This window comes from Tachyglossus aculeatus, chromosome X1 (genome assembly GCF_015852505.1).
Source record: "Tachyglossus aculeatus isolate mTacAcu1 chromosome X1, mTacAcu1.pri, whole genome shotgun sequence".
Classification (NCBI taxonomy): Eukaryota; Metazoa; Chordata; class Mammalia; order Monotremata; family Tachyglossidae; genus Tachyglossus; species Tachyglossus aculeatus.
The window spans coordinates 63,620,282-63,647,347 of record NC_052101.1 but is presented as its reverse complement, the minus strand read 5'-3'; the positions used below and the strand labels follow the sequence as shown (position 1 = coordinate 63,647,347).

General features: G+C 40.3%; 1 protein-coding gene across 1 annotated transcript in view; it reads right to left on the bottom strand.

Annotated features, from left to right (window-relative positions):
* Positions 1 to 27,066, bottom strand: part of TAFA4 (TAFA chemokine like family member 4) — a 179,709-nt gene that overhangs the window by 9,378 nt on the left and 143,265 nt on the right. Inside the window, exons 4-5 of the mRNA XM_038739984.1 lie at positions 20,363 to 20,518; positions 2,932 to 3,056 (exon numbers count right to left, since the gene is read on the bottom strand). Coding sequence (XP_038595912.1) covers positions 2,932 to 3,056; positions 20,363 to 20,518 — 281 coding nt within the window. The remainder of the gene's footprint in view (positions 1 to 2,931; positions 3,057 to 20,362; positions 20,519 to 27,066) is intronic.

Genomic DNA, 27,066 nt, shown 5'->3' with positions numbered 1-27,066 from the left:
AGGCACGGCGAGGAGATTAGCGGCAGAGGAGTGGAGGGTGCAAGCTGGGCTGTAGAAAGAGAGAAGGGAGGTGAGGTAGGAGGGGGCGAGGTGATGGAGAGCCTTAGAAGCCGAGGGTGAGGAGTTTCTGCCTGATGTGCAGATAGATTGGTAGCCACTGGAGATTTTTGAGGAGGGGAGTAATATGCCCAGAGCGTTTCTGGACAAAGACAATCCGGGCAGCGGCGTGAAGTATGGATTGAATTGGGGAGAGACACGAGGATGGAAGATCGGAGAGGAGGCTGATATAGTAGTCCAGACGGGATAGGTTGAGAGCTTGAACAAGCAGGGTAGCGGTTTGGATGGAAAGGAAAGGGCGGATCTTGGCAATGTTGCGGAGCTGAGACCGGCAGGTTTTGGTGACGGCTTGGATGTGAGGGGTGAACGAGAGAGCGGAGTCGAGGATGACACCAAGTTTGTGGGCTTGTGAGACGGGAAGGATTGTAGTGCCATCAATAGTGATGTGAAAGACAGGGAGAGGGCAGGGTTTGGGAGGGAAGACAAGGAGTTCAGTCTTGGACATGTTGAGTTTTAGGTGGCGGGCAGACATCCAGATGAAGATGTCCTGAAGGCAGGAGGAGATGTGAGCCTGGAGGGAGGGGGAGAGAGCAGGGGCAGAGATGTAGATTTGCTTGCCATTAAAAAATAAACCCATCTCACCTAGGTTGACACAAATTCCATATACATTTTAAAAGAATAAAGAGTGTTCCTTTTTTTGAATAGACATAATTTCATGTTACCCAGAAGCAACTAGACAAATTTACTGACTGTGCATAAGATTCATAAAAGACAAAAATGTTTAATCTAGTTCAAGCCACACAGATTACTAAGAGAAACCAAGTTTATAATTTTAGAATTATTCTCAGGTGGCATACTATTAAAAATCATCATGAGAATCATGATGACTTTGGGAACTGTTTTTGTGAATACAACTTTTTGAAGTGCTAAATGAAATGCCACTACTCCTGGGAATTTAGCAAGAGTAAACTCATATTCCCACCTCAGAGAACCAAAATAACCCTAAAGGCTTTCTTACTGTGGATGTATGATGAAAGTACACATAAATTACAGAGAATGGATATACTAAGAGGACTAGATAACAAATAAATCTCCAGAATATTCAATGAAATGGCTGGTTCATAATCATAATGCATTTTATTCATATGCAAAAAAATCAATAAAAATGTAATCTTCCAATAATGTTATCCCCTTAGTGTTTATGTCTAGGAAAAAAGTGAAAAGATGTTTATTACTGATGAATGTAAGACAGAATGTAGCAACGCACATAAGGTCAGCAAAAAAAAAAAAGGCCTCACTTTTTAGAATGCATTTCACTCGCTGGTGACAACCAGATATACTATATAATATACATATACTATAGGAGAAGCAGTGTGACTCAGTGGAAAGAGTACGGGCTTGGGAGTCAGAGGTCATGGGTTTGAATCCTGGTTCTGCCACTTGTCAGCTGTGTGACCTTGGGCAAGCCACTTAACTTCTCTGTGCCTCAGTTACCTCATCTGTAAAATGGGGATTAAGACTGTGAGCCCCACATGGGACAACCTGATTACCTTGATTCCTCCACAGCACTTAGAACAGTGCTTCGCACATAGCGCTTAACAAATACCACCATTATATTATTATTATTACTACTACTCCAAACTGCTAATTTCTATTATTTCTTAGCCAGACTTTTGCAAAATACTTGTATCAAAATACTTGATGCAAAATACTTGCATCAAGATTCACGAGTCTCATATTAGGGAAGCCTGACAAAGTAGCTCACCACATGTCTTGGCAAACCACAGAACTGAATTGTTTACCCTGATGTGCAACACCTAGTTTATAGCACTGCATGTAGCTCCAGAGACCCAAGCCTTTGACCAAGACATCCTTACTGACATGTACGCTAAGAGAAGGAACAGGCTGACCTCAAGTATCCAGGGCTACAGAAAGCACTGGGTGGCACCACAGGAGACTCACACCACTTCTCCCAGTGCCTCCGGTTCTGATCCTGCAACCCATGAAGGTGGTACAGACAAGACAAAGAAGTGGAGAGGGCCTGATTTGGCAGCCTGGGATCCCCAGAGACACACACATCAGAAGCAGCTAAAAAGTAAGCTACTGTTTGTTCCTGGGGTCCCTACCATCCTTGGAGTGTATGATTCAACTCAGCAGTGTGGGTCCCTAGAATGTCTAGGGTGTCTTGGACCTGTAAACTCAGTAAAGTGCAGGGGTGGCACGTTACAAAGAGCATTCACTCCAATTGTACCTCCAACTAAGAATGCCAAGGCCGAGACCCTAGAGATCTCCAGAGGAGAATCCACACCATCCCTCATTAATGCAATCAGGTGGGATGCAGTGGGGTCTGGTAAAAAGGCATGGGGTCCAGTTGTAAAGAGACCCTTGTTCAGTCCTCTTTTTGCCCCTGTGTGACGTAGGGCAAGTCATTTTTCCTCTCCTGCCCCAAATTCTTCACCTGCAAAATGGGGATAATAATATCTGCCCTCTTCCTATCTCACAGGGATGTTGTAAGAAAAAAATGAGATTGCTGATATGAAAGTGCTTTGGAAATATAAAAGCACCATACCAAAAGTAAAGTATTATTGAAGCAATTCCTTTCACAAAAGATACTTTTGGTATTTCTTGGAATAAAAGAAGAGTATGGATTTTTTTTTCTTAAGGAGTCTTTGCCTAAATGATAGATTAAGAACTGAAGCAATATGAATGTTATTCTTTTACCACTTTACAATCCAACAACCTGGCATCATGTTGTTCTTTTCCAGTTTGCTTTATTGTTTTGTCTCTGTCATAATTTTGGTACATCCTATGGCAAAACAAAAATCTTTCATAACTTGCCATTATTAGTTATATTGATGGCCTTTGTATACTTACCTTGGTAGTTTTTACTTTATTGCCACTGCTGCAAGACCAGCCAGAATAGTCTGGTAGCACTTTACAGTCCTCTCCATCCAGACAAGGATTCATATGACACCACCATTTCTGAATGACAATGGAGGCTGAAAAATAAAACCCAAATGACTGCCTTCAACACAGTGGTTTATTTTTTAAATATAGAAGAGTAGGTATTAATTCATTGATTCAGTATATGAATATGTCTATTGCAAATAATAGATTATTTTTCACCCAAGATGAAACCTATTAAATTCTAAACAGATACTGAAAATAATTCCCTGGAAAATAAGCTACTAGTTGTTCACTTTCCTAATATTTTAAATGAAGCGCGATTTACCTGCACTACCATAGAAAAATTTACAGAGAACTATTCACTTAATTTTTTTTAAAAAATGATTATAATGAATATTGAAATCTGTAATATAATTTACTCTTTTAGAGACCTGGTCCCAACACCAAGCTATTTAAGTGAAAATTCAGAAAATGCTAACATTTTCATTATGCCTTTACATTGTTGCCGTTCAATTACTTGGAAAAAAAATCAACTGCATATCTGCCCTGAATCAGATCACTGAGATGCCACTTGACGTCAATTATACCACACAAATATTGAAAATAAACTAAGAGAGGGATGACTGGCAGTTGTTCAACTTTCTGCTGCCTTCCACTAGTTAGCATACCTGTGGAATTTTTAGAATTCACTCACAGTGACTCAGCGGGCTGCAGAAGGCTCAATAATAAAAATGTATTTGTGTTCTGAACTACAAGGTAGGATTTATCATCATGTAAGTAATCTGTATTTGGACACTTCAGCCCATTTTTACTCATGCACAATTACACAATTTTTCCCAATTAGGGGACAATGATAATATGTTTAATAGTCTCCAAGAATGCCTTGGTGATAAACCACTTTTTTCAATGTAGAATCGCTGAGGCCACACACGTAAGGATGCAAGGCTATATTGGCACTTCAGGTTCACTTCACAGGCAAACTGAGAGAGGTTGTCCTGGGGTCGAGGCAGCCAATGTGCTCCCCTGGTATCCTTTGGAATGAACTCACCAACCCCTCACTGCCATCATCCAAGACTTTTACTGCATATATATTTCAGTGAGACAGGCCACTAAGATTATTGACTGACTCCCAGGACCAAATGGCAGAGGGTGGAGCTTCAGGGAGGAGCCAAGCAATTCTCCGTGAGTTCAGCTGCATCCCCAAAATACAGAAGGGTTGGAAAGAGACTTTTCCCTCCCCTGTTCTCTGAACAAAAACAATAGACTTCAGTGTTCTCACAGAGAAAATGCCAGACAAATCAAACTCGATACCTCCAGAATGAATGTGATTTCTCAGTCAAGCAAGTTTGGGGAAATTAATACCTTAGTCTTCATAGTAATCCATAATATCTAGGAGAGATAATGTGCTTTTAATGCAGGATATTTCCCAGAAAAGTCACACATTTTGTTTGCACTTTTCGAGGGGGAGTGAAAGGAGAGTTGGAGCAGAAGTTGAAACCTGTTTTCACTTGCCTCTTCCAAAATGCAAACAGAGCTCCTGTATCATTATTACATAAGCACTGGAGATTTATGAAGTAAAAAGTCTCTTGGCTAGTCAAGTAATGGACATCAACACTGAGGCAGAAGGCTCAGTAAATGGATTGTTCTTATTGTCAAGTCCTGAATTTATGAACAAGGATTTATAGACCATTTTCAGGGAAGCAAGGGTAAATGACACATTTTTTCCCTTTTACCTATTGGTTTTACCTGCAGTCTTCACACAGATTGTGTGCAAGGAGTCCATATAATTGTGCCTTCTTTCCACTAACACATTTTGTGCATTTGTAGGAGTAGCCATGTGTATTTATAGATCAAACTTACTCTGGTCTCAATTGTCTGGATAGATGAATATCTTCTATCTGGTTGTGAGACCTGAGCATCATATCCAGCTCCTGAAACCTCAGGAGTGTTACTTCATGACCACACTCAATGTCAATTGGCAAGATAAGATCACAAGATCACAGGCAACAGAGTCCTGGAATGAAGGCACCCTCCTGGCATTATTGTTATCTTGACCTCAGCATAACTTTGTTAGATGGGACACGTGAGGAGAATTGATGACAGCAGATATCCAACCAGCTGCTGAAGGGGGAGCTGCAATAGGGCAACTAAAAGCAGCAGGTGACAGAAGAAGAAGTTATTTAAAGATACAGTAAAGGCAGCCTCAGACACGGAAGCATCACTGGCAGGGCTGACTCAAGATGGTAAGAGACATAAGTGGTTGCAGCATGGTGGCATATGGCAGTTGTGATGGCTCACCACTTGAGCTTCCCAAGATGGTGGCCACCTAAGACATTACCAAGGTGGTGGCCCACCCAGACCACACAGGCATAATACCACAGGGGTAGAAGGTAGTCCTGGAGTCTATGTGCAGTTACAGAACCCTGGCCATACTTCCCTAACCTCTCTAACTTTGTGCATATGCAACCTCCACCTTGGAAAAGGTTCTCAGCCCTACAGGGATTTTTTTCCTCCCAGACCTTCCCAGTTCGAACCTGTCTCCTCCTCACACCCACTCCTGATGACCCCCCAAATAAAAACACTGCAAAAGATAAGTAGTTTCAAGAAAGAATTTATTTACCTCAGGGGCCAACCGGGTTGGGGAGCTGCAGGATTGCCAACTTTCCTCGCTTCAGTTCCCCTTCTCCTCCTGCCTCTCCCAGTCCTAGAGACCAGTAGCAAAGGGGAAAGGGGAGTGCAGTAATGCAGTAATGGCATAGGGCCAGCCCAGTCACCTCAACGACCCCTGGAGGTGGGAGGATACATGGGCCTGGGAGGTACGTGCTCCAAACAGCTCCCGAGATAGCTCCATGAAGGGAGCAACACCAACCAATGCAGAGTAAGTGGCTACTGGCTTCCAGTCTGGACGTTATGCCTGGACTGAGGGGAACAGAAGCTGGTAGGAACTGATTGTGCTGATGGGAGGAGTCTCCTGTCTCTGACGCTCAGCAGCACTTGATGAAGAGTCTTCTGCCCATCCTGGTGGTGGGGGTCAGAGACAACCATGGAGGGTTGCTGGAAGCAAAGTGGCCGGCAATCCCCTCTTAAGGAGGAAGAAACTTGACCCACATCCAGAGATCTTGGAAACTGGTGGATGCAGCAATAGCAGTGGTGGGGAAACCATGTGGAAGTTGGGAGCAGAGGGAGGCCAAGCCCATAGAGGAAAACAGAGATGAGAAGAAGTGTGAAGCAACCTAATGATGTCACACATAGTGTACACACAGCGTAATGGGATGACGCCATAAGTTGGTAGGGGCAGCCAAAGATATTCACAGGTTTAGGTGGCCGGAAATCTGAAGCCAGCCAGGATCACAGCTATTAAGTGGGAGGTAACTGCAGCAGACAGATTAATTTGGTGCACTAGCAAGAAAGGAGAGGTTCTTTTTTGAGGAGAAGCTTTGACAGGAAGTTGAGACAAAGGGGCAAACCCAAAGCAGCATTATATGCCTCACACTGAAAACATGTCAGCACAAGGGACGAGTACAAGGTGTACTTTTCAATACATTCACACCTATAGACTCCACTGTCAGTGGCATTATCTTTAAATATCCATGCAGGGTTCCCTTGCTGACCCAGTTTATGAATCCTTGCTCATTCTCTATAACAAATTTTGACTACCACAGTATATAGTTTAAAGAAATCATGGTATTCCACATCTGTGGAAACACTATCATTGTAAAACTGCTACAGTCACACTTTGTTTCCAGCATTTGGATCTCACTGTGTTTTTCTTCAGACACTGTATCAACAGTTAATTCATGTACTAGTAACAGTGACTTTTAAACAATGAAGTTTCTCATGTAATGCTAATGAATTACATCAAAGCAGGTGAATTGCTAAAACACCCAGAACAGCTAGTTATCTAGTCTTTCCTGAAAGATCTCCAAGGATGTAATCAAAATCTCCCTTGGTAGCCCATTGCAGTGTTTTATCACCTGAAAGTGAGGTGGGTTCTTCCTTATATCCAACCTAAATCCCTCCTGTATTTTAAACCCATTCCCCCCTATCAGTGTTCATTGGTTCATTGGAGAAGCAGCGTGGCTCCATGGAAAAAGCATGGGCTTTGGAGTCAGAGGTCATGGGTTCAAATCCCAGCTCTGCCAATTGTCAGCTGTGTGACTATGGGCAAGTCACTTCACTTCTCTGGGCCTCAGTTACCTCATCTGTAAAATGGGGATTAAGACTGTGAGCCCCCCATGGGACAACCTGATCACCTTGGAACCTCCCCAGCGCTTAGAACAGTGTTTTGCACATAGTAAGTGCTTAATAAATGCCATTATTATTATTATTATTATTGGTTATGGAAAATAACTGGTCAGGCATAGTCCCAGTAAATAACCTTCATGAATTTGAAGGCAAAAACTTAGTTTTCTCATCTCTGGCCTAAACAACCTAATTCCATTAACTTTTCCCCATGGGATCAATTTTCCATCCCTTAAAGCATTTTTATTGCTCTTCTTTGGGCCTTCTACAATTTCTCTAGCTCCTTTATAAAGCCAGTAACTAAAACTGTAATGGAAACATTACTTCCTGATTTTTGCATTTCACCATCCTGTTAACATTACATCACTTATTCATAGTCAACTTTTGTTCAATTCCACAGCTCCCCCCTACCTCTCATCCACCCCCAAGGTCTTTTTTGGCTTTACTCATGCCTAGTGGGTACTTCTCCATCCTTTCAATCAATTGTATTTATTGAGAGTTTATTGTGTGCAGAGCACTGTACTAAGTACTTAGGAGAGTACAGTCCAAGATTGTAGACATGTACCTTGCCCAAAAGGAGCTAACAGTCTAAAGGGGGAGACATACACTAAAATAAATTACTGATATGTATGTAAGTGCTATGAGGCTGAGGATCGGGGTGAATATCAAGTGCTTAAAGGGTACAGATCCAAGTGTGGAGGGGATGCAGAAGGGAGAGGGAGTTGGGGAAAAGATGGCTTAATCAAGGAAGGCCTCTTGGAAGAGATATCTTAATAAGGCTTTGAAGATGGGGACAGTGGTGGTCTGTCGTATCGATCAATCAGTGGTATCTATTGAGTGCTTACTATGTGCAGACCACTGTACTAAGTGCCAAAGAGTTGACAGACACGTTCCCTGTCCATAATGAGCTAACAGTCCAGAGGGAGAGACAGACATTTATATAAATACTTTATAATTAATAGTTTAAAGATATGTATACAGTGCTGTGGGGTTGAGGGTAGAATGCACAGAGAAGCAGCATGGCTTAGTGGAAAAAGCCCGGGCTTGGGAGTCAGAGGACGTAGGTTCTAATCCCAGCTCTGCCACTTGTCTGCTGTGTGACCTTGGGCAAGCCACTTCACTTTGTGCCTCAGTTACCGCATCTGTAAAATGGGGATTAAGACTGTGAGCCCCACATGGGACAAGCTGATTACACTGTATTTACCCCAGTTCTTAGAACAGTGCTTGGCACATAGTAAACACTTAACAAATACAATAATTGTTATTATTATCGAATACTCACGATGGGGAATTTGAAGGGGGAGGGAGTTCCAGGCAACAGATGAGATAGACAAGATCAAGGTACAATGAGTAGTGAACTGGCATTAGAGGAATAAAGTGTGTGGGCTGGGTTGTATTAGGAAATCAAGGAGGTAATGTAGGAGGAGGCGGTGAACTGATTGTGTGCTCTAAAGCCAATGGTAAGAAGTTTCTGCTTGATGTGAAGATGGACAGTTCTTAAGGAGTGTGGAAAAATTCTACTTTGGCTTTTGACCCTCACACCTCAAGTGAGACTTTCCCTGGTCACCCATTTACTTTTGATCTCATTTTTTATGACAGATGCAATAAAGCAATATCTCCTGCTATCAGCTTAGCCTTCCTGTCTACTTAGGCCCTACTGAAAGCTCACCTCCTCCAGGAGGCCTTCCCAGACTGAGCCCCTTCCTTCCTCTCCCCCTCTCCGTCCCCCCCGTCTTACCTCCTTCCCTTCCCCACAGCACCTGTATATATGTATACATATTTGTACATATTTATTACTCTATTTATTTTACTTTTACATATCTATTCTATTTATTTTATTTTGTTAATATGTTTGGTTTTGTTCTCTGTTCCCCCCTTCTAGACTGTGAGCCCACTGTTGGGTAGGGACCGTCTCTATATGTTGCCAACTTGTACTTCCCAAGCACTTAGTACAGTGCTCTGCACACAGTAAGCGCTCAATAAATATGATTGATTGATTGATTGATTACTATGGAGTGGGGAGAGGGGTTGACATTTCACCATTGTAATTGAAAGATATATTTTTGTTACCTTTTATGTCTCGGGCTAGTTGCACCTCATGTTCAGCTTTCACTTTTTATAATCTTGATTCTTAATAAATAATAAGCCATTGCGTGGCGAGGGTTGGGGTGGGGTTCCCTTTGCCCTTCAGATCCCTAAAGACTTCTTGTTTCAGCCACCTTGACATCTTATCCTTCTTGTACTTCCTCTGCATGGGTATATTCGTACCTGAACTTGCAGAATCACCTTTTTGAAGTCAGTTTTCTTGAACTCCTTTCCCCCTTAAGCAGGCCTAATAAAATTTGCTTTCTCAAAGTTCACTTTCTTTTATCTTTTGGTAGCTTTTCTCCATTGCCATAGAATCTTGAATATAATTATTTTATGATCATTCCCACCTAGGAATCCACTCTCAATCAACTCTTCCCTGAAACAGAGGCTCAATTCAAACAGTAACTGCCTTAGCTTATTGTCACCGTTAGTGTATGCAACTGCCAAACCAATGTGGTAAGCAATCTGTGACCTTCTGAATCGTTCTCAACAGGTACCTGGATAACTGAAGTCTCCCATAAGCACCAGATCCCGACCTGAAGCCATTCTGGTGAGTTGAACAAAACAGACCTTAAACACTGTTTCTTCCTTGTTTGGAAGTCTAACTCATCTATCTTGTTGCCGACCCCTTGCCCACCTCCTGTTTCTGGCCTGTAATGCCCTCTTTTTTCATATCCAACAGACGATCACCTCTCCCCACCTTCTAAGCCTTATTAAAATCACATCTCCAGGAGGCCTTCCCTGACAAAGCCCTTATTTCTCTTACCCCACTCCCTTCTGTGTCACCCTTGCACTTGCACTTGAATTTTCACCCTTTATTCACCCTTCCATCAACACCATAGCACTTATGTATCCATAATTTATTATTTATATTAACGTCTGTCTCCCCCTCTTAACTGTAAGCTCCTTATAGGAAGGGACTGTGTATACTAACTTTGTTATATTGTAATCTCCCAAGCACTTAGTACAGTGCTCTGCACACAAATGCTCAATAAATACAATTTTTAATGGTATTTGTTAAACGCTTACTGTGTACCAGGCACTGTACACAGTACTGAGGTACTGAGGTAGATACAATGTAATCAGGTTAGACATAGTCTTACATGGGGCTCACAGATTTAATCTCCATTTTACAGATGATGTAAATGAGGCACAGAGAAGTTAAATGACTTGCCCAAGATTGCATAGCAGACAAGTGATGAAACCAGGATTATAACCCAGATTTTATGACTAGGCCTGGGCTATTTGATTGATTGATTAAAATTGATCCCTACCTTGATGTTACCTTTCTGCTTAAACCAAGCATTTTCTACTTGATGGACTACTTCAGTTTCCAGGAATTCTGCACATGGGTAGTTAGTGATCCTTTCTTTCTTGCTTACCTCTCATCCCCACCTATCAGGGAAGCCAGGACAACCAATATCCTTTTGGCCTAGCACTCCTGCTCCTACTTCCATGTCTTAGTCATTTCAATGATCATAACTGTGGCCCTGATTTTAGATCTCTCTCAAGTCAACCTACTCAATGTGTTTCACATTCTCACCTCAGTCACCTTTCACACCCTCATCCATGCCTGGAACTCCCTCCCTCAGTGCACGGGCTTGGGAGTCAGAGGTCATGGGTTCTAATCCTGGCTGTGCCACTTATCAGCTGTGTAACTTTGGGCAAGTCACTTAACTTCTATGTGCCTCAGTTACCTCATCTGTAAAATGGGGATTAAGACTGTGAGCCCCACGTGGGACAACCTACTTACCTTGTATCTACCCCAGCGCTTAGAACAGTGCTTGGCACATAGTAAGTGCTTAACAAATACCATCATCATTATTATTATTATCTGACAGTACTGTCCACATCTTCATGGCCCTTCTGAAATCACATCTCCTCCAAGAGGCCTTCCCTCATCAATCTTTCCTCTCCCTATCCTATTTCTCCCTCTCCTGCTACTCTAGCACTTCCTTGTCAACTAAGAACTTGGACATCCATAACCCCTCTGGTGCAGTTAATTACATATCTCTATTATTCTCTTGCTTCCCCTATCTAATTTATTTTAGTGTCCATCTCCCCTGCTAGACGGTAAAATCCTTGAGGACAGGGACCATGATTCCTATCACTATTTCACTCTCCAAGTGCTTAGAATAGTGCCTTGCATACAGTAAGCACTCAATAAATACTATTAGTGGATTCCTCTTGGTTTTCTCCCATGCTCTTTACATTTGTATACAACATTTCAGGAAGCCATGGGATGTCCTTTATATCTTCCTCATTGTTGTCTTGTTAACCATACAAGAATTCCCAACTCTTTTCAGGTCTCCCCCCAGATCAATGGAAATTTCACTTACCTTTGGGATTAGCAGATCCATCCCTACCAAACCTAGTTAAAGCCCTTTTCACTAAGGAGGCCAGTCTGCTCCCAAAGATAGTCTTCAATTCTTTATGAGACAGATCCCAGTCTTGCTGAGGAGACCTTCATCTCTGGAGACCACACTGTTGTCAAGGAATCTGAAGCATTATCTTTGACACCATTTGCGTTGATCCTCTGTATTCACTCGCCCATGCAGAAGCCCTTCCCCTTGACTCGGAGAATCGGGAAGAACATCACTTGAGTGGCCGTCTCCTTCACTCTTGCTTGCAAAACCTTAGAGTCACTTCTGACGAATTCTAAGACCAGGCAGTATCAATAGTTCCCACATCAGTCAAGTCAGTTGGGTTTGTCCAATCACTTCATGACATCTTCACCTGGATCCTTGGCAGGCAGCACAGCTCCCAGGGCTTTGCATCTTGTCTGGAAGATTGGTGACTCTACCCCATGCAGAATAGAGGCACCAACCAGCCCCTTCTTTTTCTTGGAGACTGAAATCTTCATTTCTCTGTTCTTTGGTGTCTTCATTTCTCTCTTCCCTGGCTAATCACTGTTCAGAACAGAATGCCAGTTTCTGACCTAAATTCCCAGAGGTGCAGGAGTAGGATATTGGGTGAATGGGGTGCATCATTGGCATAACTATGGAAGGAGAGGAAAAGATCAGTCCCTCACTGATGGGTGGGAAGGAGAGTGGGGTCCATGGCCATGGGATCTAAAGGGCCAATTAAATCAGGTCAGGGCTGGGACCATATCTTTTACTTCTTTGGTTTGCTTTCCAAGATCCTAACAGGGTGCTCTGCATGCAGTAAGTGTTCAGTAATTGCTGCTGCTGCTGGTGATGACTGATGGCCTCAGGGCCAATTGACCTAGCAATAGGCTGGACTGCCAGCAGCAGCAGAAGGAATCTGGCCAGGAGCTATACATGAGTCAAGCTGGAGATGGCAGGGCCCATAGGAGTCAGACAGGAACTGAAGGGGTCCGCTGGAGTTGGAGTCAGGTGAACAGGTCACAGAGGAGCCAGCCAGGAGTCAACGAGGCCCACAGGAGGAAAGCAGGAGGTAGTGGAGGCACGGGAGTGACCTAAGCCCTTGGGGTCTCAGGCCATCTGAAGGCGGGAAAGCATGATGCAGCTGAGGGGGACAGAGAGAAAGGGGGTGAGAGGTACTTGGCATAATGGGAATGAGTGAAGGAGTAAAGAACAAGGGGTGAAAGAGGAGGAAGAAAGGAAAAGAGAAGAATGACGGGGGGAGGAGAAGAAGTAATGAAAGGCAAGAAAAAGTGGTGCAATGCAGAGAAGCAGGCTGGGTGGATGGGAAGACAGGGTGAGGAGGAGAGGGCATGGCCAAAAGAGAGAAGAGATGTGAAGAATAGGGAGGAATCAGACATGTAGGAAGGAGGCAGAGTGAATTGGAGAAGGGGAAAGGGAAGATGTGGGTTAGAGAATCAAGGAGAAAGAAAGAAGAAGCAGAGACAAGAATATTTGACAGTTAGAAGGAAAACTAGAAATGGAAGGGGAAAGTGTTTCCAAAGAGAAAACAGGTTCACAAGAAGTATAGGGCCAGAGAGATTGGAAAGAAAAGAAAGAAAACTAGGAAGCTAGGGAGAGATGGGGCAATTGTGCCACAGCAAAACCATATGGCCCTAGGGGTGGAAAGAGAGACTGGGAGGTTGGGGGCCATGAAGAGGAAAAGTACAGAATTTCTGGTTTGAGAAAGTGATAAAGTGTGATAGGAAGGGGAAAGGGAGAAGGAGAAAGGGGAAGAGACCAAGAGGAGATGAGAAAACACAAAAAAATCCCTTGAACGCTTTACTGGTATCAGCTAGTATTTAATGACTTCAATTAATGGAATATCCTGGGAGAGAGTTACTTTAAAAAGTATAGCAGAAAATATTCACTGGGAGAAAAAATATATATCTATATAGTTGACAGATGAAGCTCCTCAATTGGTAGTTGAATGAGAAATTTATGGACTAAACAACCAAACCTAGACTTTGAGAGTGAAAAAATGGGATTTATCCATTCAGAAGTTTACATGATGGAGTTACTTCAGGGCCACGAGGTATAGCCCAAAGTAAAAATCTATAATGACAATTTTACAGAAGATATCTACTTCACCAAGACTCTTCTTTCCATGAAAATGAATGTTTAGAAGACAGATTTCTTCTCTAGGTGAGAATGTCAATTAATTTGTATTTGTAAATATGAAGATGCTCTTAATTTATAAAATAACCAAGACTTCCTGGCACAAAAAGTCTTGACAAGAATATAGAAAAAGCCTACTTTGCAAACTCATTGTAATAGTTGAATAATTTCCAGTTTCACATGGAAAGAATTCATAAAGCATAATGGATTGCTATGGTAGGTATTGGATGCAGTTCATTGAAAAGTAGAATAAAAAATGTAATAGTATTCACTGATTTGTACAGCATATTAGGCCTTCTCTATCTCTGGTTCTGGACTTATGACAAATTAAAGAAAAAAAATTATCCATGCATAAGGTAAACTCAAATTGCTGACCTTTAAATTACATCAACTGAGGGCAGGCTTCTGAGAGGATATTTAGTATCTCAAATACAATTTGGTTCAATAAGATTTATATAGATATAGCTTAACTAAATGGGCCCAGGAAATGAAAACTGAAAATGTAGAAAGCTTAAGTAAAATAGGCTCTATTCTTCAAAAATAAATGTACATATCTTCTCAGAAGCAGGAGGCATTGCAGGTATAGAGGCTGATATTTTAATGTATGTCGTTATATTGACCTTTTCACTGTGATTCCAAAAGGTTCACTGAATTTTTCAAGCACTAAGACTTTTATTAATCCTTTCAGATAGACAGATGTAAAGTGTGGCAAAGTATGTTATCTTAAAAAGTTCCCTTCCCAGCTCTAACCAAATAATATCAGAAACAGGACTATTAAATGACAGAAAGGAATAAAACCTCCTGGCCCCACACCTATTACAAAAATAGCACAGTATAATATAGGACCCTTTGACAAAGTGAACATATATTCAGTTATATGATATTCTCCATATATTTAGTTATACATATTCTATAGTTAGTATAGACAACCTCAGGATGTGCTTGCTTTTAAGGATGTGTCATTTTTTCATCTATAAAACACAACACATTCTACAAAGTCCACATGGCACAGGCTGGGTAAGAAATAATTATTATTTATGGATCAAATCCTTTAGTTATTTCCATTTCCTGGCTACCTCTCTTGTAGATTTCTACATTCCCTCTTAGGTGACTGCAGCATTAAACCTCAGTTCTCCTGAAACTTTCACACGTTACAGGTAAACCATATAAAACATGTCTAGAAGACTGGCACTAAAACAAATCATCAAATTAAACACTGAATGTCAAACATCAACTCATCAACTCTTGTAAAGTTTAACTGTCAGTCAAATAATTACAAAGAGGAGAAGCAGAGGAGTCTGTAGAAATCAGAGCACTTCCCTTGGTGACAATGGAGGGCGTTCCAACCACGACCCAAATAATCCCCTGGAGTCTTCTACTAAAGCAAACTTTGGACTGCGCATCATGCCTGGATATTAGGGCTGTAATAATTAACATTAATTATGCTATGGTTAGACACTTACTATGTGCCAAGCAGTGTTCTAAGTGTTGGGGTAGATCCAAGTTAGTCGGAATTGGACAAAGTCCCTGTCCCACCTGGGGCTCACAGTCTAAGTAGGAGAGTGTATGTTTAATCTCCATTTTACAAATGGGGGTAACTGAGGCACAGAGAAGTTAAGTGATTTGCCTAAAGTCACACAGCAGATGTATGGCAGAGGCAGGAGTAGAACTCAGGTCATCTGACTCCCAGGTCCATGCTCATTCCATGAGGCCACGATACTTCTTCTCACCCTATGGTAAATTAAAGTCATAGATCTCAACTCTGGTGGACTTCAGGTAAAATTCCTTTTCCTGTATCCAACTCCAGATCAATTTGGCCTCAGACTGGAACTTTTTCCACTGACATGGATGTACTTCACCTATTCAGTATCTGTTCTTCCTCCTACTTAGACCCTGAGCCTCATGTGGGACAGAGACTGTGTCCAGCCTGAAAAGCTTTTACCTACCTCAGCACCTAGTACAGTGCTGACACATAGTAAGTGCTAAACAAATAACATTTACACTGATTTTTCCATTAGAGATGATGCTCTAATTTCTCCAGCCCACTCCCCTCCTGTTGTCCTCCATTCAAGGAGATCCAGATATCAGGTTCAGAGTCTTTTCTGCTGAAGGAGGCAGTAAGGTTTCAACCTAGTCCCAGGATTTGACATTTTTAGTTGTAGTAGTAGTATTAATAATAATTATGGTACTTGTTAAGCACTTACTATGTGCCAAGCACTGTTCTAAGCGCTAAGGTACATACAAGTTAATCAGGTTGGACACAGTCCCTGCCCCACATGGGGCTCACAGTCTTAATCCCCATTTTACAGGTGAGGTAACTGAGGCCCAGAGAAGTGAAGTGACTTACCCAATGTCACACAGTAGACAAGTGGCAGAGCCAGATTAGAACCCAGGTTCTTCTGACTCCCAGGCCCATGCTCTATCCACTAAACCATGCTGCTTCTATTAGCAGTAGTAGTAGTATTTATCAAATGCTCACTTGGTGCAGTGCACTATACTAAAGGTTCAAATGGGTAAATTTAGATTTGTGGAAATGTAGATGATTGTATCTTCCCAACAATTCACTTTTTGGTGTTTCATTTTATATGACATTCCTCCATCTTGGAGATTGGCTCAATTCAAGGTCCTAAATATTCGAGATTTAGAAAAGCTTCAAAGTATTCTAGTGAATATTCCTTAAGTGTGTGAAAAGGCTATGAACCTTTTACCAATGTTAAGCAATAATCTGGTCCTTTTTATATTAGAGGCAATATCATACTTTCAAGCCAGATTCTTTAGTTGGCTTAAACAGGATCCATGACCCACCCACTTACCTACCCAGAGAGATTTGCAGAGCCAATAAGCTTCATTGCAACTTCATTAAAATGGTTACATTTAAAACTTATAAAGTATTGTTCATCTTAAGCCATGTCATGTGAACTTCAAAAGAAACATTCTCCACTTAACAGTGTACTATTTTCTTTCACTAAATAACTATACAGTGGCTCAAACTACCAACATCAAACTTTTTTCCACTATAATAATAACAATAATAATAATAATAATGGCATATGTTAAGTGCTTACTATTGCCAGGCACTGTTCCTTAGAACACTGGGGAGGATACAAGATTGTCAGGTTGTCCCACGTGGGGCTCACAGTCTTCATTCCCATTTTACAGAGAAGGGAACTGAGGCACAGAGAAGTCAAGTGACTTGCCCAAGGTCACACAGCTGACAAGCGGGGGAGCCAGGATTAGAATCCATGACCTCTGACTCCCAAGCCCGGGCTCTTTCCACTGAGCCACGCTGTTTCTCTAAAGGTGTTCTGGCATCAGAAAGGAGATTCAAACCATAAAGTATAATTGGCTAGATCATTCTGGCTAGCTAAGAGTAAAATTCTCACACAAATGATATGTGATCTCCTTTGTTAAGTAAATTACCTTTTCAAAACCTGCCCTTCTAACTCCTTAGTAATTTAAAATATCCATATAGCTCCAAAGATGAACTCTTAACTCAAAGGGATAAGGTGAACTTACACATGGGCCAGGTAGCAGATTTGGTGGGTGGAGAGGGCAGCAAAATTTTGCTACTGCCATGCCCAGGACTTCTGGCCTGGTCAAAGACTACAGCCCTAGTATGTGCTGCTGCTTAGAAAGACTAACATTCCCAATACCCCTGGCTCAAACCTTTGCTTTTCAAGAAAACTCTCACCCTTCCTCTCCTTCCCTGTCCCTGCAACTTTCATCACTCTTAGATGTAATGACTGAGGGTGAAAGTACACAGTGCTGGAGCTCCTGGGGGAAGACGTCTCTAGCTTAGGGTTGGCACAATTTCAGAATCTGCTACTAATTCCTATAGCTAATGTCTCTTTCCTTGGAAACTTACCCATAGAAAGAAGATGACAAAAATAAAGGAATGCTGCTCATTCTTCGACATAATCAGCTATCTAATTTTAATTATTTTAAAACATATACTCCTACAATGAAACCCCCTCTGCAATTTAGGTTCCAGGGAATTTCAGAAAGACAGTGAAAACTTTAATTTTCAGAGTGGATATGGTTATGATTAGCTGACAGCTTATCTGGTAAATTACATTTTTAACTAAGTTAAATCTAAAACCTCATAAAACTAAAAAAACAATTAATTTAGGCATTTCTTTTTTATGGTGTTTTGTCTTAGTCATTTCTCTTATTAAAAATACACTCAAGAGCACTTGATGTAGGAAAAAAGGCATTAACAGTTTTTTAGGGAGAATTCACTTTAACAAAATAAATTAAGCTTCTATGCAGCATACATTTATCTCATTTTATCATGAAACAACTCAGTGTTATCTCTGAAAAGTTATATTTTGATGAATGTCTAGAATGTATTCCCATCAAAAAGAATAACATTACTACTGCATGGTTTGTAAAACTAAAGGTATGATTCAAGATAAAAATTCTTCCACAACTTCAATGGTTGAGTTTGATACTTGCTCCGAATTGGCTCTCCCTATAAGAAATCTTAAAACATTAACCCAAACACTTACAACAAAAATGAAATAACTATTTTCTGAAAATAGCATTTCCAAATAGAAAAGCTGCACAGAAGTAAAAAGTAATGATTTGTGGATTTTTCATAAGGTAATCATAACTGCAAGTTTTAAAAAAATATTCAATAGCCTTTTTCTGTCTTACTTTTAAAGGACACGATTTTGTGTAGAGAGTGATGAAAATACATAGGAGTTCAGATCTCTGTGTCCACTAGAACATTTTCTTCCTTTGTTTCAATTTAAATGTAAATTTCAAAGGAATCAAATTTAAATCCTCTCCACTCATTGACAAATAAGATAAAAAAGCACATAGCTGAAAATGTATCTGTCAACATTACAATTAATAGCAGGACGCTGCATAATTATGGGATAAAAGATTAGGCTGGCAAGGTTAAAATCTCAAATGGGAATTTATCCATAAAAAAAGTTCAGGATTGCTTTAACCTGTAAAAACAATATGAATGGAGATCTAAATCCCAGGTTCTACTAAATTTGTCTAGGAAATGTCACTAACAAATAAAATATCAAGTTATCCTCTGTGTTGAAACTATAATTCAGTAGCAATATGCCCCAACCAGGGCACTCAGAGACCAAATAACTAATCTTGTTTTATCCCAGGATCCTATTTTGACATAGGAGGAAATTTAAGGTTACAGATCTCACAGATGTGATCCTCAAAGGAAACTAAATGCACACAAAATAAAGACCGAAATAATGCTTTTTAGAATTACTTAGCTGTTACTTGCTTTCTGAAAGCAGATTGTAATCAGTGAAGAAAGTTGACATAAAATTAGCTTTGATTTTTAGTTTTCATTTCCTTTTGATTGTAAAGGCATTTGGGGAAACCTTTCACCTTTTGGAGGGTCTAAGCATGGTTCCTTTTCCTACTGAGGAACTTCTTTTCTTATCACTGCTATTCAAATTTCTAAAAATTTAATGATGTTTTTGATAAAACTAGATTTATGATCCCTTTTTCTTTGGTAAAGTTTCTTGCTGTGTTATGGCCTCTGGGTTAAAGCATACCTGTTTATAAAACTGCCAAAATATAGATAATATACTCAATGGAATTGGCACTGGAATCATGGTCTAAAATTAAGCATGGATAGGTCCAGTGTCAATATGCTGACTCAAATAATATGTAGTTGTCCATGATCTAATCGATAATCAAACCAATTGCTGATGATAAACGGAGACATTAGATAGGTGTCTGAGCCCATTCAATCATTGGAAAGGAAGAGGCCGTAATGACTGGAATCCCCACTGGTCAACAGGAGAAGATAATTGCCTGGTTGATGATTTGTCAATATGGTATAATAGTAGGGTTGATTTATGAGCCTTGGAAATATAGACAAATCAAATTTGTTGATAATTTACTTTTAGAGGTTTCATTTTTAGGCACCTGGTCACTTTCCCTCTGGTATCAATAAGGTGTTCCTTGAACTATATTAGCAGACTACCATAGAAATACTTCTGCAGGAGTGGCCTAGTTTGTCTTCAATGAAAATCTCAGCAGAAGTCAAGAAACTCAAAAGTAAGTGATGGATCTCTATCAACATTACTGTACTTATTGCTTTAGTTTTTATTGCACACCCACAGAGCTCATGGTTCATTCTCAGTTGCAGGTAGGAGGGATTTGCCTAATTTGATTGGCCATGATGCATAATAAACAGATGATTTTACAGAGGTTTTTTCTCAGCTAAATTATTACATGATCAAAGAATGGCAAATGAAAGTGAACACTAGGAACTGCAATATAGAGTTAATTTACATTAACTTGGTATTTATTGAGCTTGTCCTGATTTCAAAAGTCCTGTTTCATGGAAGGCTATGATAATGAAAAAATTAAACAAATACTGCTGGGAGTGCTAAGAATTGAATGAGAACATATATTAAGGGGATTAACTACTCAGGATTTATGCACATACTCATTACAATTTTCAAAATTGATAAAAGAGCGGATTATGGCTTTTGATAGCAAAAATTCAAAAAACCAGAGAGGCTAGGTTGCTTCGTTACCACTAACATATTACAGAAATCAATTTTGAGTTTGCTTACCTTCAACACAAGAAGGTTGAGCCCTTGTCGTACCAGCAACCTGTCCAGGAAAGCAAGAACACTTCACAGTTTGAGATCGTTCCTCTATTCTATTCTTATTGCAGCATCGGTGCACTGCAACCACTTCACATGTCCCTTGCTTGACTTGGTGCTGGCCTAATAATTATGGAAATAAAAGCAGCAGAAAGGTTATTTACACAGCAAGGAAAGCAGTTATGGAAAAATGAAATACCCAACTGTGGGGACTGTGTAGCTATCTGTATTTTTAAATACAGCGTTTTTTTAAAATAGCATAACAGAATTCAGACTTCACCATACTAGCATAAAGGCTGGTGGTAAAAGATGAAATTATTGCCAAAACCAATGTACTACACCTTCAAAATAGCATTCTATTTGAAAATAATGCCAAAGTAAAATAGTGTGGTACCTAGGAAGTAAAGCCACCTAATTGAAAGGAAATTTTAAATTGTCTATAAAAGAAAAAACAGATAGGACATTAGATGATTGAAATTCAACCCAATTAAATGTTCATACTAACAGCCAATTTCCTGTATGTCTTATATATTAACAGCTAGGAAAATGTCAGGACTAGAACAAAAGATATTGGCATCAATAGCACACAGAGTTCGTGCCAACAGGCAGAAAAATGGGGGGAAATGCTCTATTAGGTTTATAATAGCAATAACGACCTACAGGTCAGGCATTTTCTGGCAACTAATGACTAGCTGTGTTGCGGAGCCAAGATGAATTAACTTCTCAATTAATTGTCAGGAAATGCCCTCCCTGTTGGCCACTATGGCTTAATTAGATTATTAAGTGACACTAGAGGGTCAGTAAATGGAGGAAAAGTTATCTATAAACCTGTTATACAAAATGAGAGAAGTATGCTCCAGAGCATTCTTCTAACACTAAAAGACTTTTTGGAAGAACCAGTGATATTTACATTTATAAGAAGATGAAGTGTACTTTAAAATGTAAAAGAACTTCCTTTATCAATTTAGTAGGTTTTTAACTTCTAAATACTGGTCATAGCTGCTTAAGACAGACAGAAATATTAAGGAAGCACATGTGTGTGTGTGCCATCTGAAGCTGCCCAGATTGCCTTTCACTTCTAATGAGCTATATACCTTGGATGCCTTTATTTAAAGTGTTATTTTTTGAATTCAATTTTCCAACACCTACAGAATCTCCTTCACTTGTTTATTTAGTTATGATTTGAAGGACACCTTGCACACTCTTGCCTTTGATTTTCGAGTTCCAGTGGATCGCAAAGTGAGATGGCTGAGAGACTCATTGTGCAATCATACTCAAAGATAATTCTGAAACCAAAGTTTAGCTTTTACAGTGTCACCCAATAGTGGATAAAAAAGGAAGACATAACTAAATCAGTCATATTTACTGAGAACCTATGTGCAGAGTACTTGAAAGACTACAATAGAATTAGTAGACACCATTCCTGCCTTCAAGGAGTTTAAATTTTAGGCGAGAGACAGACAACTATATTACAGATAGGAAGGAAGAAGAGGGGAATATATACATAATAATAATAATAATGACATTTATTAAGCGCTTACTATGTGCAAAGCACTGTTCTAAGCACTGAACATGAGTTAGTGCTTATTAAATGGGATATGTAAGGTAATTCATTCATTCATTCAATCATATTTATTGAGTGCTCACTGTGTGCAGAGCACTGTACTAAGCACTTGGTAATGTACATAAATGCTATGGGTAGTGGAGAATGCATAATAATCAGGTGGTGCAGAAGTGATGAAGTGACAGTTGGGGAGGTTTAAAGTGGTGAGATTAGAAATTAATTGGATAAGGCCTCCTAAAGGAGATGTGATTTCAGAAGTGCTTTAAAGATGGAGAGAGCTATGGTCTGGCAGATATGAAAGGGGAGGGAGTTCCAGGCAGGAGGAAGAATGTGAGCAAGAGATCGGAGATGGGGAGACAAGAATGTGGCACAGTGAAAGAGTGGATAAGTAGGAAGGGGAGAACGGACTGAATACCTTAAAGCTGATGGTCAGAAGCTTCTGCTTGATATAGCAAAAGAAGCCACGAGAAGCAGCATGGCTTAGTGGCAAGAGCCTGGGCTTGGGAGTCAGAGGATGTGGGTTCTAATCCCAGCTCCGCCACTTGTCTGCTTTGTGACCTTGGGTAAACCACTTAACTTCTCTGTGCCTCAATTACCTCATCTGTAAAATGGGGATTAAGATTGTGAGCCCCATGTGAGACAACTTGATTACCTTGTATCAAACCTAGCGCTTAGAACAGTGCTTGGCATTCACTAAGCGCTTAGCAAATATCATAATTATTATTAGTATTCATTCATTCATTCAATCTTATTTATTGAGTGCTTACTGTGTGCAGAGAACTGTACTAAGCGCTTGGGAAGTACAAGTTGGCAACATATAGAGATGGTCCCTACCCAACAATGGGCTCACAGTCTAGAAGGGGGATAGTATTATTATATAGAGAGAGTTAGTCAATCAGTTAAGGTTTGAGGAAAATAATCTGGGCCACAGAGCAAAGTATTATGTAGACAAACTAACAGGGAGCTAACAGGGAGGTCAGTGAGGGAGGCTGATACAGTGGCCAGGGCAGGATACGACATGTGCCTAACCCAGTGTGGTGGCCTTTCAGATGAAGAGGATGGTGTGAATTCTAGAAGTGTTGGGGAGGAACTGACAGGATTTGGTGTATTTTCAAAGACGACCATTTATAGGCTAATAAATGCAAATTTCAAGAAGCCATACTTGTGCAGGACATGAGAAGCAGCATGGCCTAATGAAAAGAACACAGGACTAGGAATCAGGAGACTTGCATTCTAATCCCAGCACTGCCATTTACCTGATGTGTAACCTTGAGCAAGTCACTTCTCTGTGTCTCAGTTTCCTCAACTGTAAAATGGGGGTTCAGTACCTGTTCTCCCTCCTTCTCAGATTGTGAGCTCCTGCAGGACAGGTACTATGTCTGATTTGATTGTACTTCATCTATCCCAGTGCTTAGCACAGTGCTCAGCACATAGCACTTAAATACCATATTTATTATTGTAATCACTATTATCTGTGGCCAATTTGAAATGCCTATCAAGGGAGAAGCAAAAATTGTTTTAAATAGCAAGTAAAACACCTGGGAGGAATGAATGTAGCATGAAGAAACTAATCAGAATTTCTCTCCTTCTGAATTAATCTGCCAAATAACATAACTTCACTCATTTGAAATGTTTTAGAAATTGGTTTCTTATTCTGTCCCTCATTTACAATGTGAGGATCTGCTCTGGGAAAGAATGGCTATTCCAAAGGGCTATTCTTGTTGCTTGCAATCTTTCTCACAAGGGTATTTTATAAAAATAATATTCATTATGGAAGTTGACACTCAAGATAAAGTTAATCCCAGCTTCTAAAGCAATCCAAAAGCAATCAATTTTTGTAGTAAGGATTATGACCAAGTTTAATGGTTTTACATTATCTATTCTGGTGAGTGATAACTGAGGCATCACATGTCTTACAATAACACTGTGAAGTTTTTTGAATCATTTTTTTCAAAAACGAAGACAATATCCAAGTGGATCCTTGTTCATAGCACTCCATCAAAGCACTGCATTTAGAAATCTTGTGGATAAAAACACATTTGTTTACCCTGTTCTTAAAAATATCCAAGGATATTCCTCAACCTTACTTGGCTGTCCATTTCAGTATCTTACACTTCTTGCAACCAAGTAGTGCTCTCTTTGTACACTGAACTGATAAGGTAATAATTTTTCCAAAGCATTTAATTGATCAATAAATGGTATTTGAGAGTTTACTGTTCACAGAGCACTATACTGAACACTTGGGCAAGTACAACAGAGTTGGTAAACTTGTTACAGTTTAAACTAGCTAACAGTCTAGAGCATGAGACACACATTACTATAAATAAATAATAATAATAATGGCATTTGTTAAGCGCTTACTATGTGCAAAGCACTGTTCTAAGTGCTGGGGAGGTTACACGGTGATCAGGTTGTCCCGGGGGGTTCACAGTCTTAATCCCCATTTTACAGATGAAGGAACTGAGGCCCAGAGAAGTGAGGTGACTTGCCCAAAGTCACACAGCTGACAAGTGGCAGAGCTGGGATTTGAACCCATTACCTCTGACTCCGAAGCCCAGGCACTTTTCCACTGAGCTACACTGCTTCTCTTGTAATACATTACAGATATGTACCTAAGTGCTCTAGGGCTAGGAGGAGGGATGAATAAAGGGCAACACAGAAGGAAATTGAAACTGGGCTGTAGTAGGAGGTAAGGTTGGAGAGGGAGAGCTCATCAAGGGAATTAAAGCCAATGCTCAGGAGTTTCTGTTTGATGCAGAGGTGGATAGGCAACCACTGGAGATTCTTGAGGAGTGGGGAAACAAACTGAACTTTTTTTTAGAAAGATGATGTGGGCTGCAGAGTGAAGCATGGACTGGAGTGGGGACATTACCACATCAACACATCAAATTACATACATTAACACATCAAATTATCCAGTTGATCCTCACAGCATCACAGTAGTTGTATTCCTGAAAAACCCCATTTTATGTGGAAGTTGTATTATGTCAACAATTATTTCAATGGGAAATAAGGAATTTGGGAGAAGATGATTCAAAAACAATATAAAAAGTACATGGCTTCAATCACAATGGGTGAAATGTAAGAGGGTTATGGAAAATGAAAACGCCAAGTGTATAAGACTAAAACTAGATGTAAACTATTGTACATCACTCATTTCTCTGACATTTAGTGGTTAGTAGTGCCTAAAAAATGGGGAGAAGCAAAGTGGGTAACTGATTAAAATTAATTTCCAGTAAACAGTGAATGTAAATAATTTATCTAAACAATGCTAATGAACAGTGACACCACACTATCCTATCAACTTGCTTGAAACCAGCATCCCCCTACATCGTGTTATAAAAAATTCTCATCTGAATTATGGTGACTATATTTCTCTATTCTTCTGTTGTATTCTTTTACCAAACTCATACTGTAAAAATCATATTCTGGCAGGAATGCCTATATTTAATCTCCATTTAATAGATGAATAAACAAGGCATAGATAAGACACTATCGATGATTGAGCTAAGAACTGTTCGCAACATTCTGTTCTTTAGTCATCCCTAAATAATTATAGTGAATAACAATATGAATAATAATAGACATATAGCATCCTTCAATTGTTAAGGGGTTCTTTTTTACTAGATTTTACAGCTGTATAGTTATACACTGTACTCATATAAACGTTGGCAAGGATAATGTGACTAAGTAATTTTATGGTGAAAGAACAAGATACCGCTAAGCAGTTCAATCCTCACGCTTAATTCAGTTTCAAATGTGCTGAAAATGCCTATGTGATTTGCAACACTGAAGGAAGAAAAGGGAAGGTAACTTATTAAATGACATCTTGTGGTCTGAAAAAGTTAAAACACACTCCAAACTATTTGTTGGCATGATGATCTCTGAAAGGATCTGGTCTGGTAAGAAACCAAACAGAAGTCTCACATTGTCACTCAAGTTATCATTTGCCAGAACAAATTTGAGAATCAGATTGGTTAGCTATTTCTAGTCCCACTGACAGGAAAGGTCAAAACTTGAGTACAGTACGGGCTTGCCAACTTCTGGGAATTATTTTTTACAAAGCGTATGAAATAGCTGACTTTGAACCAATTTTTTTTAATTGATATAGGTTTATAAAACAGAAGATGGTAATTTGGCATAATAATAATAGTAGTATATTTTAAGTGTTTACTACGTATCAGGCATTGTTCTAAGCACTGGGGTAGGTAGATATAAGCTAATCAGGTAGGACACAGTCCCTGTCCCACATGGGCTCACAGTCTTAATCCCCATTTTACAGATGAGATACTGAGGCACAGAGAAGTTAAGTGACTTACCCAAGGTCACACAGCTGACAAGTGGCAAAGCTGGGATTACAACCCAGGTCCTTCTGACTCCCAAACCCATGCTCTATCCACTAGACCATGCTACTTCTCATCAATTGTGGTACCTATAAGGCCCATAACTAGGCAATGCAGAGTGTCCAGCAAATAGGGATACAACATGAAAACCCAGGCATGGGGGGAAAGGAAGAGGGAGAGGTGTTGAGAACAACTAGAAATTGCTAAAAACCAAACAAACCCATAGCTCTCTACTCCCCTCCTTTGTCTGTCTGTCTGTCTCTAGAGCTCTCAAGTGACAGTACCTCGGCCTCTCTCCTCCTGGCAAACTGATCCAGGGGCAGGAGGAAGAGTTATTAAGCAGGGAGTGAAGAAGTGGGGAAATAACAGGAAAGGGGGCAAAGGAGAAAGGGGAAAAGGGGGAGGGAAGAGGAGATGGGATGGGAGCAGAAAAAGGGAAGGAGGGAATGGGATAGAAGGAAAGAAAGGGAAAAAAATAATGGGGGAGAGGAGAAATGGGAGAAACTGAGAAAAGAAGCATAATTATTAAGGATTTCACCTCTCACCTATATCTCATAGCCCATCTTTCCCCGCTTCTATGCTCTTGCACTCTCCATCCCTCAGCCAGAAAGGAACATCATTGTAAAAATGAAGATGTGGCAAGACCTTGCAGGGTAGGAGAAGATGGGGCACCCGACCCTAGCTGGGTAAATCTAATGAGCTCACAGCAAATGGCTCACCTGTTCTGCAACAGGTGAATTGATCCAAGCTGGGGAGGGGAGTGG